General features: G+C 53.5%; 3 protein-coding genes and 1 pseudogene across 3 annotated transcripts in view; all 4 read right to left on the reverse strand.

The window, feature by feature from the left end:
• Window positions 1–12,144, reverse strand: part of LOC122689847 (melanoma-associated antigen 10-like) — a 596,047-nt gene that overhangs the window by 189,317 nt on the left and 394,586 nt on the right. The gene's annotated exons all lie outside the window — the stretch shown is intronic.
• Window positions 1–12,144, reverse strand: part of LOC122689845 — a 587,451-nt pseudogene that overhangs the window by 127,915 nt on the left and 447,392 nt on the right.
• LOC122689854 (melanoma-associated antigen 8-like) lies at window positions 1,466–2,374 on the reverse strand. Its single transcript, XM_043896633.1, has one exon. It carries the CDS (start codon window positions 2,372–2,374, stop codon window positions 1,610–1,612), a length of 765 nt encoding a protein of 254 aa, XP_043752568.1. The 3' UTR covers window positions 1,466–1,609.
• Window positions 10,563–11,471, reverse strand: LOC122689855 (melanoma-associated antigen 8-like). Its single transcript, XM_043896634.1, has one exon. It carries the CDS (start codon window positions 11,469–11,471, stop codon window positions 10,707–10,709), a length of 765 nt encoding a protein of 254 aa, XP_043752569.1. The 3' UTR covers window positions 10,563–10,706.

Consider the following 12,144-nt stretch of genomic DNA (forward strand, 5'->3'; position numbering starts at 1 on the left):
ACTATCTGGCAGCTGCCATACATGTGACCAGAATCACATCACCTGTTCCCCTTTTTCTCTGGCACTCAGCATGGATAGCTGCCCCTTTAGCCCCCTGCACCCATCCACACCCCCACTGCAGTGACCTCACCACCTCCTTAGGCCCGGAAGTCGCTCCTGCCTTTTGCTGCCAGGCACAGCCTTAACCTGGGTCTCTGCTGCCTCCACACTTCTGAACCCACCCGAACCCAGGGATGCTGGCAGATGTTGCATCTTTACTGGCTAGTACTTATTTCTCATGCTCTTCGGATCTCAGACTCTGTCCCTCTCCCCTCTGGAAACTGTTTGGTTTTCAGGACACCTCAGAGAATTGGCAGCTTAATTAGAAATGGAATAGAAAACCACTCAGAATTGCTGTTCTGTGTTTTCCTCCTGGAGAATGTATATCAATTTCAGTGTCTGTGTGTGTTTCGGGGTGGAGAGCAGTGTCTCCAGCTGGGCACAGCTCACTCAAAGATCCCAGGATTCTAGTCACACAGCAGGTCCTGTCCACTTTTGCAGCTTCTCTTCACTCATTTCATCCAAATGAAATCTAGAGCATGCGCACAAGTGAAAATCATAAAGTCCAGATGACCAAAGAAACTGTTGTTTCAGTGTACTTGTTAATCAGCTTCCCAAGGCAGAGACAGGAGGGCTAGTACAGGGATTACTGGGCATATATCAAAGAGCAAGATTCACATTTCTCTAGGATTCCTAGCAGATGGTGGACAGAACACACCTATTTCATCCCTGTGGTCAACAGCTATGGGGCAAGAGCCTGGACCCCTTCCTGCCTGCCCTAGAAAGAGATCTCTCTGGGGTTTATCCAAGAAGCAAAAGGACACCTCACAGCAATGATGCGTTTCAGAGATTCCCCTCACCCCCAAGACAGACCTCAGGTGACTGTGGCTCCTCGACCATTGCTGTAAGTGTGGGGGTGTCCTGCTACTCCTAGTGTCCCCACTGTTAACATGGCCTTTCACGGAGCAGAGAATCTGTACACGTCTTTGGAATAACTGAGCCAATGAGCAGGGCTCTCAGATTGTCTGCTACTTTCTTTAATAACCCAGGAAAATTCAACTAACTGAGATCATTTAGTTATTGTGAATGACAGACAAGAAGGCCATAAGCATGAATTGACTATGATTACTTTTATTATCTAACTCTTCTCCATACAATACTATTGCTACAGAAGTTCACATTTTCAAAACATTTCTAATTTAGATTCCATTGCATTCTGTTCAGGACCACAAAACAAAATGGAAGACTTTCCCATCTCTCTTACAAAAACTCTTGTTTTTGAACTGTGTAACATCAGATACACTCGGATCAATATCATTCACAAAGCTAAGATATTGAAGTTTCTTTAGCCTACTCTGAAACCAAACTTTGAAAAGTTTCTAAAGAAAACAGAGATGAATCCCCTCGTCATCATAGAGAACAGGAACCAAAAGATGCTACAAACTGGTTCCCCCAACTAGCCCGGGCCCTCACAGTTTAGAAAGCTGACTACCCCCTCTTTAACCACAGAGAGAAGGAACAACCTGGCTGCTGCTCTGTCTCAGGCCCCCTATCCCTCTTCCCTCGCATCTTATGCAGACAGGAATGGGAAGGTCCTCAAAGCCCTTTGGTTGACCCTGCGCATAAATGCCATGACTTGCCACTTGCTGGTCTCCACATAGGCCCGGGGACCCCACAGGAACTCATAGCAAACAGGGTGGCTGTCAGGCACCTGCTGGTACCGCAGGTATCCTTCCCGCACCCACACTTGGGTCAGAAGCTCCCTGAGCTCCCCAAAGACACACTGCTCACTCCCAACATACACCCCCATCCTTCTGAGTGCTCCCCAGACCGCCTCCTCAGGGGCCGGGTCTCCAAACCGCATGATCATGCTGAGGACCAGCACCAGGAAGCCGGCCTTGGGCAGGCCCACCCCATCGCTCAGCATCTCATCGCAAGTGAGGCCCAGGATGGGGACCAAGATGTAGATGTGCTCCGCTGGGTCCACCTCTTTCACGTCCACGCCAAAGACCAGCTGCAGGCACACTGAGACTTCCCTGAAGACCACCGGGAAGTGCTCCTGGTTATCCCTGAGGACCTTATTCAGCATTTCCGCCTGGGAGGTCAGCTCCTTGGCTCGATACTTGAGGAGCAGGAACTTCATCAGTTTACCTATCATCCTATCCAGAATTTCCTGGGGCAAGGCCTCCATAGGAGCAGAGGAGGATGCTGGGTAGTAGGAGGCCAAGTGGGATGCGGACTCCCCCACCTCAGCCTCCAAGAGCGGCACCTCGATAGGGCCCTGGGCCTCGCCTGGGTCCTGAAGGTCTTCCTCGGGTTTGCTGAGCTCACTCATCTCAACCACGAGCACAATGCCTGAGGTGAAACAAGACACGGAAGTGAGGCAGAGGTACAGATGGGGACCAAGGGCCTCTGGGAGAGAGGAGGTGTGAGCAACCTGGGCTAAGAAATGCATCCTGGATGGTACGACACAGGCCACTTACAGCTCTCCCCTTGAGGGGTTCTCTCCGACCTCACAGGAGAGCTCCTCCTGGGAGGCCAGTCCCCTGGCTACCCGAAGGAGGAAGGAAGGTGGCTCCCCAGGGTGTGGTCAGTACAGCCTGAGATTTCCGGGTCCAAAACAGTGTGAGGAATTGGGGCCTTCTGGGCCCCCGCTATGTTCTGGGATAGGGAGCCTCTGGTTCACTTCAGGTCACCCTCTCACCTTGACTCCTGATACTGCCTGTCTGAACTCAGGACACAGGCTTCAGACCTCTGCCTTCGCCTCCCGGTTCCTGGAGCTCCTGTGAGAGACATGGAGGTGACATCTAAGGGCTATACTGTGGCACAGCCCTGGGCCTTCTGTGCTGCTAGGTGGGGACGCACACTCGGATTACACCCAGTTGTGTTGTGGGTACCTTGTAATGCTCACCTTTCCCCTGGCATGACCTGGACGGTCCCCTTTGGAGGAGTAGAAGGAAACTCAAAACAAGACACAAGCCTGAACAGAAAGCACTGAGGGGCCCCACATGCGGCCGCACCTGTCCAGGGCCTGGCGCGGGTCCTAGGCTGGGGAGATGCTCGGTCCTCAGCTCCTCCTCACGTCCTGCCTGGCCTCCAAGCACTCGCCACAGGGGCGGGGGTTTGCTCAGTCCAACCTTGGGGTTGGGGAGTCCAGCCTCTGCCAACCTGAAGCCTCCACCTCTGCCCGTAAAACCTCACCTCCCGAGTTCCCTAAGCCAGCGGTCAAGAAACTGCTCACCCTGCTCACCCCACTCTGGGCCCTCCAAGACCCTCTTGCAAGGGCCAAGATCCCTCCAGCTTGGCGTCGAACCGCCTCAATCCTTCCTCGCATGGAGCCTGGACTCCAGGCAGGACTCGCGTTTGTCGCCTCTGCCATTTTGACACCCCGCCGCTTTCCCAAGGCCTCCAGTCCCTCTGAGACCCGCATGTGAGGAAGTCAGACAGACCTACTGTGCTCTTCTCACCCCAAGGGCTCCCAGGGACGACTACAGGGATGGGGATCTGTGGGGTTCCATCAGTCCTCACTCAGGGTGCCCGCAGTCCTCCTTCAGGAACCTCACCTTGCCTCCGCGCACGACCTGGATTCTCGCCTCTCCGCAACTGAAGCCCCGCCCCTTATAGCAGGACCCCAGTCTCTTGAAGACCCGGATGTCAGGAAGACAGCTCATGCCTGTGGCACTCATCCTGCCCCCACGGTTGCCCTGGACTGCCAACAGAGATTCGCTTCTCTGAGGTCCCCTCTGATTACGGGTTCAGGGTCCTCTAGTCCCTCTTCAGGGTCCTCAAGGTCTTCAACCCTGCAGGACCTGGGAATCGGGCCCCCGAGGCCCCGCCCCATATGTGACGTCCCCACTCAGAGACCCGGATGTCAGGAAGTGAGACCATGCACTTCGGGCTCATCGTATCCCAGTTCGGCCAAGGACCAACAGCAGCTCCAGGCTTTTCTGAGGTCTCCTCTGATTTGGGTCCAGGGTCCACTCAGTCGTCCGTCAGTGTCCTCAAATTGAAACCCTGGAGGAGCTGGGGATCTTCCCTCTGCTCACCTGAGGCTACACCCCCTTTCCCAGGTCCCCAGTTTCTCTGAGACCCAGATGTCAGGAAATGCAGCATGTGCTCATCCACCCTCTGTGAGCCCTGAGACTTGATGTGAGGGTCCCGCCTCTGGTCAACACAAGGGGCATCCCCAGAATGCCAGGGCTCTAGATGAGATTCCTTAGGAAGGATTAAGGAACCCCACAGATTCCTGACCCTACTGTCAGCCCTGGGCCACCCTGGTGGTGGGATGAGCGCTTGGCAGCCTCTTCTGACTTCCGCATCTGTATCTCAGAAACATTAGGCAATTGTTAGAAGCGTCAGGGCGTCAGATGGGCAGTGAGAAAGATCTTCTTTCTTTTGAGAGTCAAGGTGAGGACACTGAGGAAGGACAGAGGGGACCCTGGACCCCAGAGCAGAGTGGGCTCTGGGAGGACATTGGGTGGATGAACGTATGCTGGATTTCCTGACTGGGTCTCAGAGAGACTGGGGACCTGGGATAGGGGGCTGACTTCCTAATATCCAGATTTCAGCCTGGTGTCCTAGTATAGAGAGATGACTTAGTGACATCCGCATATCAGAAAGACTGGGCTCCTGGTATGAGGTTTGGGGCGTTAGTAGGGGAGAGGAGAGAATCTGAAGTCGTACCTGGAGATAAGTTGAGGTCTCTGAGGGAAGGCTGAAGGGACCCCAAGTGAAAACTCTAGGGATCCCAAGATAAGAGGGATGGAACCCCACAGATCCCTGCCGCTGCCATCGGCCCTGGGAGCCCTCGGGGTGAGAAGAACACACTAGGTCTGTCCTGAGTTCCTGACATCCAGCTCTGTGAGGCTGGGGACTTGGTGTGAGGAGCAGGGACTATGGTGGGGAGAGGACAGAGACTAGGTCCTCCTGGAAATCAAGGTGAGGACCCTGAGGGAGGACTGAGAATAGCCAGATCTCAGAACAGAGGGAACCCTGGTAGTCCCTGGGCAGGGTAACCTCGTGCCGCATTGCCTGATAACCCTGGCAGAGAGACTGGGGACCTCTTGAAAGCAGGGGAAACTCCAAATGGCGGATGGGACACTTGCAGGTCTTGTGTGGAGTCTAGACCCCATGCAAGGCAGGACTAAGGCAGTTAGACCCCGACAGGGAGGGATCTTGGCCCTTGCAAGGGGGTCTTGGAGGGTGCAGAGTGGGGTGAGCAGTTTCTTGAACTCTGGCTTAGGGACCTCGCGAGGTGAGGTATTTCAGGAACAGCCGAAGGCTTCCGGTTGGCAGAGGCTGGACTCCTCAACCACAATGGAAGACTGAGCAGACCCCCGCCCCTGTGGTCAGTGCTGGGAGGGAAGGCAGGACATGAGGAGGAGCTGAGGACCGAACACCTCCCTGGCCTAGGCCCCACAGGAGACCTTGGGCAGGTGCGGCCGCATGTGGGGCCCCTCAGCGCTTTCTTTCCAGTCTCGGGTCTTGTTCTGCGTTTCCCTCCAGGCCCCCAGAGGGGAGGGACCAGGTTGTGCCAGGGGAAATGTAAGCACTAAAGGGGAGCTCTGAAGGGACCTCTCACCACACAACTGAGGGACCCTCACAGTGTGCACCCCTTGTACTGTCAGAGAATGCTAAGGGCTGTGCCACGGGATACCACTGACGTGCCCCTCCATTTCTCACAGGAGCTGTAGGAAGCAGTAGGCGAAGGCAGACATCTGAGGCCCGTGTCCTGAGGTCAGTGAACAGAGGAGGTCCAGGCAATTCCAGGAGTCAAGGTGATGAGGGTGCCCTGAGTGGACACCAAGTGCTGCCCATCCCAGAACAGAGGGGACCCCACAAGAGCCTAATCCCCTTACCTTGTCAGTCCCAGAAATCTCGGGCTGTGCTGACCACACCCTGGGGAGCCACCTCACTTCCTTCTTCAGGTAGCCAGGGGACTGGCCACTCCAGAGGCATGTCCCTGTGTGGTCTGAGAGCACGTTTCAAAAGGAGAGCTGCAAGTGGCCTGTGGCCAACCAGGGTGCGGTTCTCAGGTGAGGCCATTCACAGCCCGTCTATCCACCATCCAGGCCCATGGTCCTCATCTGTCCCATTTGCCCCCATGCCTCACTCCTGCCTCACTCTGTAGTTTGATCCCAGGCATCACGCTCATGGTCAAGATGACTGAGCTGAGCAAGCTCGAGGAAGACCTTCAGGACCCAGGTGAGGCCAGGGTCCTGTGGAAGTGCAGCTCTCTGGGGCTGAGCGGGGGAGGCTGTATCACCCTCAGCCTCCTCCCCCACAGTCTCCTGCTCCACCCTTGTGGAGGCCTTGCCCCATGAAGCTCTGAATGAGATAGTGGCTAACTTGATGAACTTCTTGCTCCTGTAGTATCTGGCCAAACATCTGACATCCCAGGCGGAAATGCTGAAGAAGGTCCTCAGGAATAACCAGGAGCATGTCCTAGTGGTCTTCAGTCAAGCTGCAGAGTGCCTACAGGTTGTCGTTGGCCTGGAGGTAAAGCAGTTGGACCCCAGGGAGCACATCTACATCATGGTCCCTACCCTGGGCCTCACCTGCAATGTGATGCTGAGCAGTGGGCAGACCCTGCCCAAGGCTGGCATCCTGGTGCTGCTCCTCAACCTGATCATGCAGAGTGAAGACCTGACCCCTGAGGAAGCAGTCTTGGGAGTACTCAGCAGGACGGGGGTGTGTGTTGGGAGTGAGCCCTGTCTCTTTGGGGAGCTCAGGGAGCTGCTGACCCAAGTGTGGCTGCGGGAGGGATACCTGGAATACCAGCAGGTGCCTGACAGCCACCCTGCTCGCTATGAGTTCCTGTGGGGCGCCCTGGCCTATGTGGAGACCAGCAAGTGGCAAGTCACGGTGTCTGTGCTCAGGGTCTAACAGAGGGCTTTGAGGGCCTCCCCACTCCTGTCTGCAGAGGCTGCGAGGGAGGAGGAATAGGGGGCCTGAGCCAGAGCAGCAGCCAGGGTAATCCTTCCCTCTGTGATTGAAGAGGGAGTAGTCACCTTCTCAGAAGTGAGGGCCCGGGCCAGTTGGGGGAACCAGTGCACAGCATCTGTGGGCTCCTGTTCTCTACAATGACATGGAGATTCATCTGTTTTCCTTAGAAAATCTTCAAGCTTTGATTGTTTTTGCAAAAGGCTAAATAAAGTTCAGTGTCTTAGCTTGGAGAATGAGGTTGATCAATATGTGTTTGTGCTTACACAGTTCAAGAACAAGAGTTTTGCTGTTTTGTGAGAGATTGGAAACTCTTCCATTTTGTTTTGTGACCCTGAATGGGACACAGTGGAAATGGAATTAGATCCGTTTCGGAAATGTGAGCTTGTGGTGGAGTGGTGGAGTCGCTCAGTCCTGTCCGACTCTTCGCGACCCCATGGACTGTGGCCAACAAGGCTCCTCAGTCCATGGGATTTTCCAGGCAAGAGTACTTGGGTGGGCTGTCATTTCTTTCTCCAGGGGATCATCATGACCCAGGGATGGAACACGGGTCTCCCAATGTAGACAGACACTTTACCGTCTGAGCCACCAGGGAAGCACTAATATTGATGCGGCAAGAATTATGCGATAAAAGTAATTGCAATGAATTCATCCATCTGTCCTTCTTGTGTGTCATTCTCAAAAACTAAATTATCTTTATTTGGGTTTGTCTGGGTTATTTAAGGAAGCAGCTGGCAATAAATCTGAGGCCCCTGTTCACTAGCTCATATATTCTGAAGACCTTTACAGAGTATCTTCTCCAGGAAAGGCGGTGTTAGGAGTGGGGACACTAGGAGAAGCAGGACACCCCCGCACCTAGAGCAAAGTTCTAGGAGCCGCAGTCACACAAGGAAGGTGGAGAGACCTCCCCTAGTCGCACTGAACAAGGCAACATGAGGTAGGGCGGTGGAGCTCCAGGAGGAGCACTCGAGTTTCAGTGCCTGAGCCAAGGTGGTTTGGGGCTTTAGGACCCTGGGTTCCTTCTGTGGGAGGTGGTCGAGGTGAGGCAGGCTGGTAGCAGCCCTCAGACTTGCAGACAGTGTTTCTTCGGGGAGATGGCAAATTCTGAAATGGATCATGGCTGTAAGGTGGCCTTTTGCATCTCGGACAAAGCCCAGACAGATCTCTTTCTGGGGCAGGAAGGAAGGGGTCCTGACTCTTGTCGCATTGCTGTTGATCACAGGGGCAAAGGAGGTGTTTTCTACCCCACATCTGCTAGGAATCCTGCAGAACTTTGGTCGCACTCCCTTGAAGTGGTGCCCAAGAAATGCATGGAACTACCCTTTCTTTCCTGGTCCCGGAGATCCAGAACCCACGGTCTTAAATAGCTTTCAATTATCTTGATTGTAATTGGCCATTGTAATCAAGGACTTGACCTTAGTTGGGGCTGCAAGAAAGGAAAGTATGGTTTGGATGGAAGACCAGCTAGGGAAGAGGCAAAGAGTGGCTCTTGCTTCTATTTCCTGGAGCAGCTTGGGTCCTGTTGGAACACTCCTTCATACCCAAATTTAACAGGTTTTCTATGGAAATGGGGCTTGCCCAGGAGCTCAAATGATGAAGATTCCGCTTACACTGTGGGAGACATGGGATCGATTCATGGGTCAGGGAGATCACCTGAAGAAGGGCATGGCAACCCACTCCAGTATTCTTGCCTGGAGAATTCCATGGACAGAGGGGATCGGAAGACTGCAGTCCATGGAGTGGCAAACAGTCCGACACGACTGAGCTACTAACATTATGGTCCACTATGGTCTAAGTAGCAAAGTTTCTTAGTTTTATTTGTGAAACATCCTATTTGGCTGATTAGGTATCCCACATCCTATTGAGGTGCACATTCTCAGACAAGCCCTGGACCACAAAGTAGCCGACCCCTTCCTACAGTGGAGAGTGGAGGACACTCTTGGGGCAACACTGTGACAGATTCCTGTCCCGACATCACAGAGGCCATGACCGCCAGGCCCTGGCAGCTGCATCCCATCCCTCAGGCGAATAGTGCAGCCCAACACGTGGGCTCCTCAAACCGGCTGGCTTCACAGGAGAAGAACTGAGGCCACGGGGCTTTTCCAAGCATCCACTGACTATCTGGCAGCTGCCATACATGTGACCAGAATCACATCACCTGTTCCCCTTTTTCTCTGGCACTCAGCATGGATAGCTGCCCCTTTAGCCCCCTGCACCCATCCACACCCCCACTGCAGTGACCTCACCACCTCCTTAGGCCCGGAAGTCGCTCCTGCCTTTTGCTGCCAGGCACAGCCTTAACCTGGGTCTCTGCTGCCTCCACACTTCTGAACCCACCCGAACCCAGGGATGCTGGCAGATGTTGCATCTTTACTGGCTAGTACTTATTTCTCATGCTCTTCGGATCTCAGACTCTGTCCCTCTCCCCTCTGGAAACTGTTTGGTTTTCAGGACACCTCAGAGAATTGGCAGCTTAATTAGAAATGGAATAGAAAACCACTCAGAATTGCTGTTCTGTGTTTTCCTCCTGGAGAATGTATATCAATTTCAGTGTCTGTGTGTGTTTCGGGGTGGAGAGCAGTGTCTCCAGCTGGGCACAGCTCACTCAAAGATCCCAGGATTCTAGTCACACAGCAGGTCCTGTCCACTTTTGCAGCTTCTCTTCACTCATTTCATCCAAATGAAATCTAGAGCATGCGCACAAGTGAAAATCATAAAGTCCAGATGACCAAAGAAACTGTTGTTTCAGTGTACTTGTTAATCAGCTTCCCAAGGCAGAGACAGGAGGGCTAGTACAGGGATTACTGGGCATATATCAAAGAGCAAGATTCACATTTCTCTAGGATTCCTAGCAGATGGTGGACAGAACACACCTATTTCATCCCTGTGGTCAACAGCTATGGGGCAAGAGCCTGGACCCCTTCCTGCCTGCCCTAGAAAGAGATCTCTCTGGGGTTTATCCAAGAAGCAAAAGGACACCTCACAGCAATGATGCGTTTCAGAGATTCCCCTCACCCCCAAGACAGACCTCAGGTGACTGTGGCTCCTCGACCATTGCTGTAAGTGTGGGGGTGTCCTGCTACTCCTAGTGTCCCCACTGTTAACATGGCCTTTCACGGAGCAGAGAATCTGTACACGTCTTTGGAATAACTGAGCCAATGAGCAGGGCTCTCAGATTGTCTGCTACTTTCTTTAATAACCCAGGAAAATTCAACTAACTGAGATCATTTAGTTATTGTGAATGACAGACAAGAAGGCCATAAGCATGAATTGACTATGATTACTTTTATTATCTAACTCTTCTCCATACAATACTATTGCTACAGAAGTTCACATTTTCAAAACATTTCTAATTTAGATTCCATTGCATTCTGTTCAGGACCACAAAACAAAATGGAAGACTTTCCCATCTCTCTTACAAAAACTCTTGTTTTTGAACTGTGTAACATCAGATACACTCGGATCAATATCATTCACAAAGCTAAGATATTGAAGTTTCTTTAGCCTACTCTGAAACCAAACTTTGAAAAGTTTCTAAAGAAAACAGAGATGAATCCCCTCGTCATCATAGAGAACAGGAACCAAAAGATGCTACAAACTGGTTCCCCCAACTAGCCCGGGCCCTCACAGTTTAGAAAGCTGACTACCCCCTCTTTAACCACAGAGAGAAGGAACAACCTGGCTGCTGCTCTGTCTCAGGCCCCCTATCCCTCTTCCCTCGCATCTTATGCAGACAGGAATGGGAAGGTCCTCAAAGCCCTTTGGTTGACCCTGCGCATAAATGCCATGACTTGCCACTTGCTGGTCTCCACATAGGCCCGGGGACCCCACAGGAACTCATAGCAAACAGGGTGGCTGTCAGGCACCTGCTGGTACCGCAGGTATCCTTCCCGCACCCACACTTGGGTCAGAAGCTCCCTGAGCTCCCCAAAGACACACTGCTCACTCCCAACATACACCCCCATCCTTCTGAGTGCTCCCCAGACCGCCTCCTCAGGGGCCGGGTCTCCAAACCGCATGATCATGCTGAGGACCAGCACCAGGAAGCCGGCCTTGGGCAGGCCCACCCCATCGCTCAGCATCTCATCGCAAGTGAGGCCCAGGATGGGGACCAAGATGTAGATGTGCTCCGCTGGGTCCACCTCTTTCACGTCCACGCCAAAGACCAGCTGCAGGCACACTGAGACTTCCCTGAAGACCACCGGGAAGTGCTCCTGGTTATCCCTGAGGACCTTATTCAGCATTTCCGCCTGGGAGGTCAGCTCCTTGGCTCGATACTTGAGGAGCAGGAACTTCATCAGTTTACCTATCATCCTATCCAGAATTTCCTGGGGCAAGGCCTCCATAGGAGCAGAGGAGGATGCTGGGTAGTAGGAGGCCAAGTGGGATGCGGACTCCCCCACCTCAGCCTCCAAGAGCGGCACCTCGATAGGGCCCTGGGCCTCGCCTGGGTCCTGAAGGTCTTCCTCGGGTTTGCTGAGCTCACTCATCTCAACCACGAGCACAATGCCTGAGGTGAAACAAGACACGGAAGTGAGGCAGAGGTACAGATGGGGACCAAGGGCCTCTGGGAGAGAGGAGGTGTGAGCAACCTGGGCTAAGAAATGCATCCTGGATGGTACGACACAGGCCACTTACAGCTCTCCCCTTGAGGGGTTCTCTCCGACCTCACAGGAGAGCTCCTCCTGGGAGGCCAGTCCCCTGGCTACCCGAAGGAGGAAGGAAGGTGGCTCCCCAGGGTGTGGTCAGTACAGCCTGAGATTTCCGGGTCCAAAACAGTGTGAGGAATTGGGGCCTTCTGGGCCCCCGCTATGTTCTGGGATAGGGAGCCTCTGGTTCACTTCAGGTCACCCTCTCACCTTGACTCCTGATACTGCCTGTCTGAACTCAGGACACAGGCTTCAGACCTCTGCCTTCGCCTCCCGGTTCCTGGAGCTCCTGTGAGAGACATGGAGGTGACATCTAAGGGCTATACTGTGGCACAGCCCTGGGCCTTCTGTGCTGCTAGGTGGGGACGCACACTCGGATTACACCCAGTTGTGTTGTGGGTACCTTGTAATGCTCACCTTTCCCCTGGCATGACCTGGACGGTCCCCTTTGGAGGAGTAGAAGGAAACTCAAAACAAGACACAAGCCTGAACAGAAAGCACTGAGGGGCCCCAC

The sequence above is a fragment of the Cervus elaphus genome, chromosome X (assembly GCF_910594005.1).
Source record: "Cervus elaphus chromosome X, mCerEla1.1, whole genome shotgun sequence".
NCBI lineage: Eukaryota > Metazoa > Chordata > Mammalia > Artiodactyla > Cervidae > Cervus > Cervus elaphus.

Bases quoted from the DNA above. Each gene is read 5' to 3' on its own strand.
- LOC122689854 (XM_043896633.1), bottom strand. From the start codon at position 2,374: ATGAGTGAGCTCAGCAAACCCGAGGAAGACCTTCAGGACCCAGGCGAG.
- LOC122689855 (XM_043896634.1), bottom strand. From the start codon at position 11,471: ATGAGTGAGCTCAGCAAACCCGAGGAAGACCTTCAGGACCCAGGCGAG.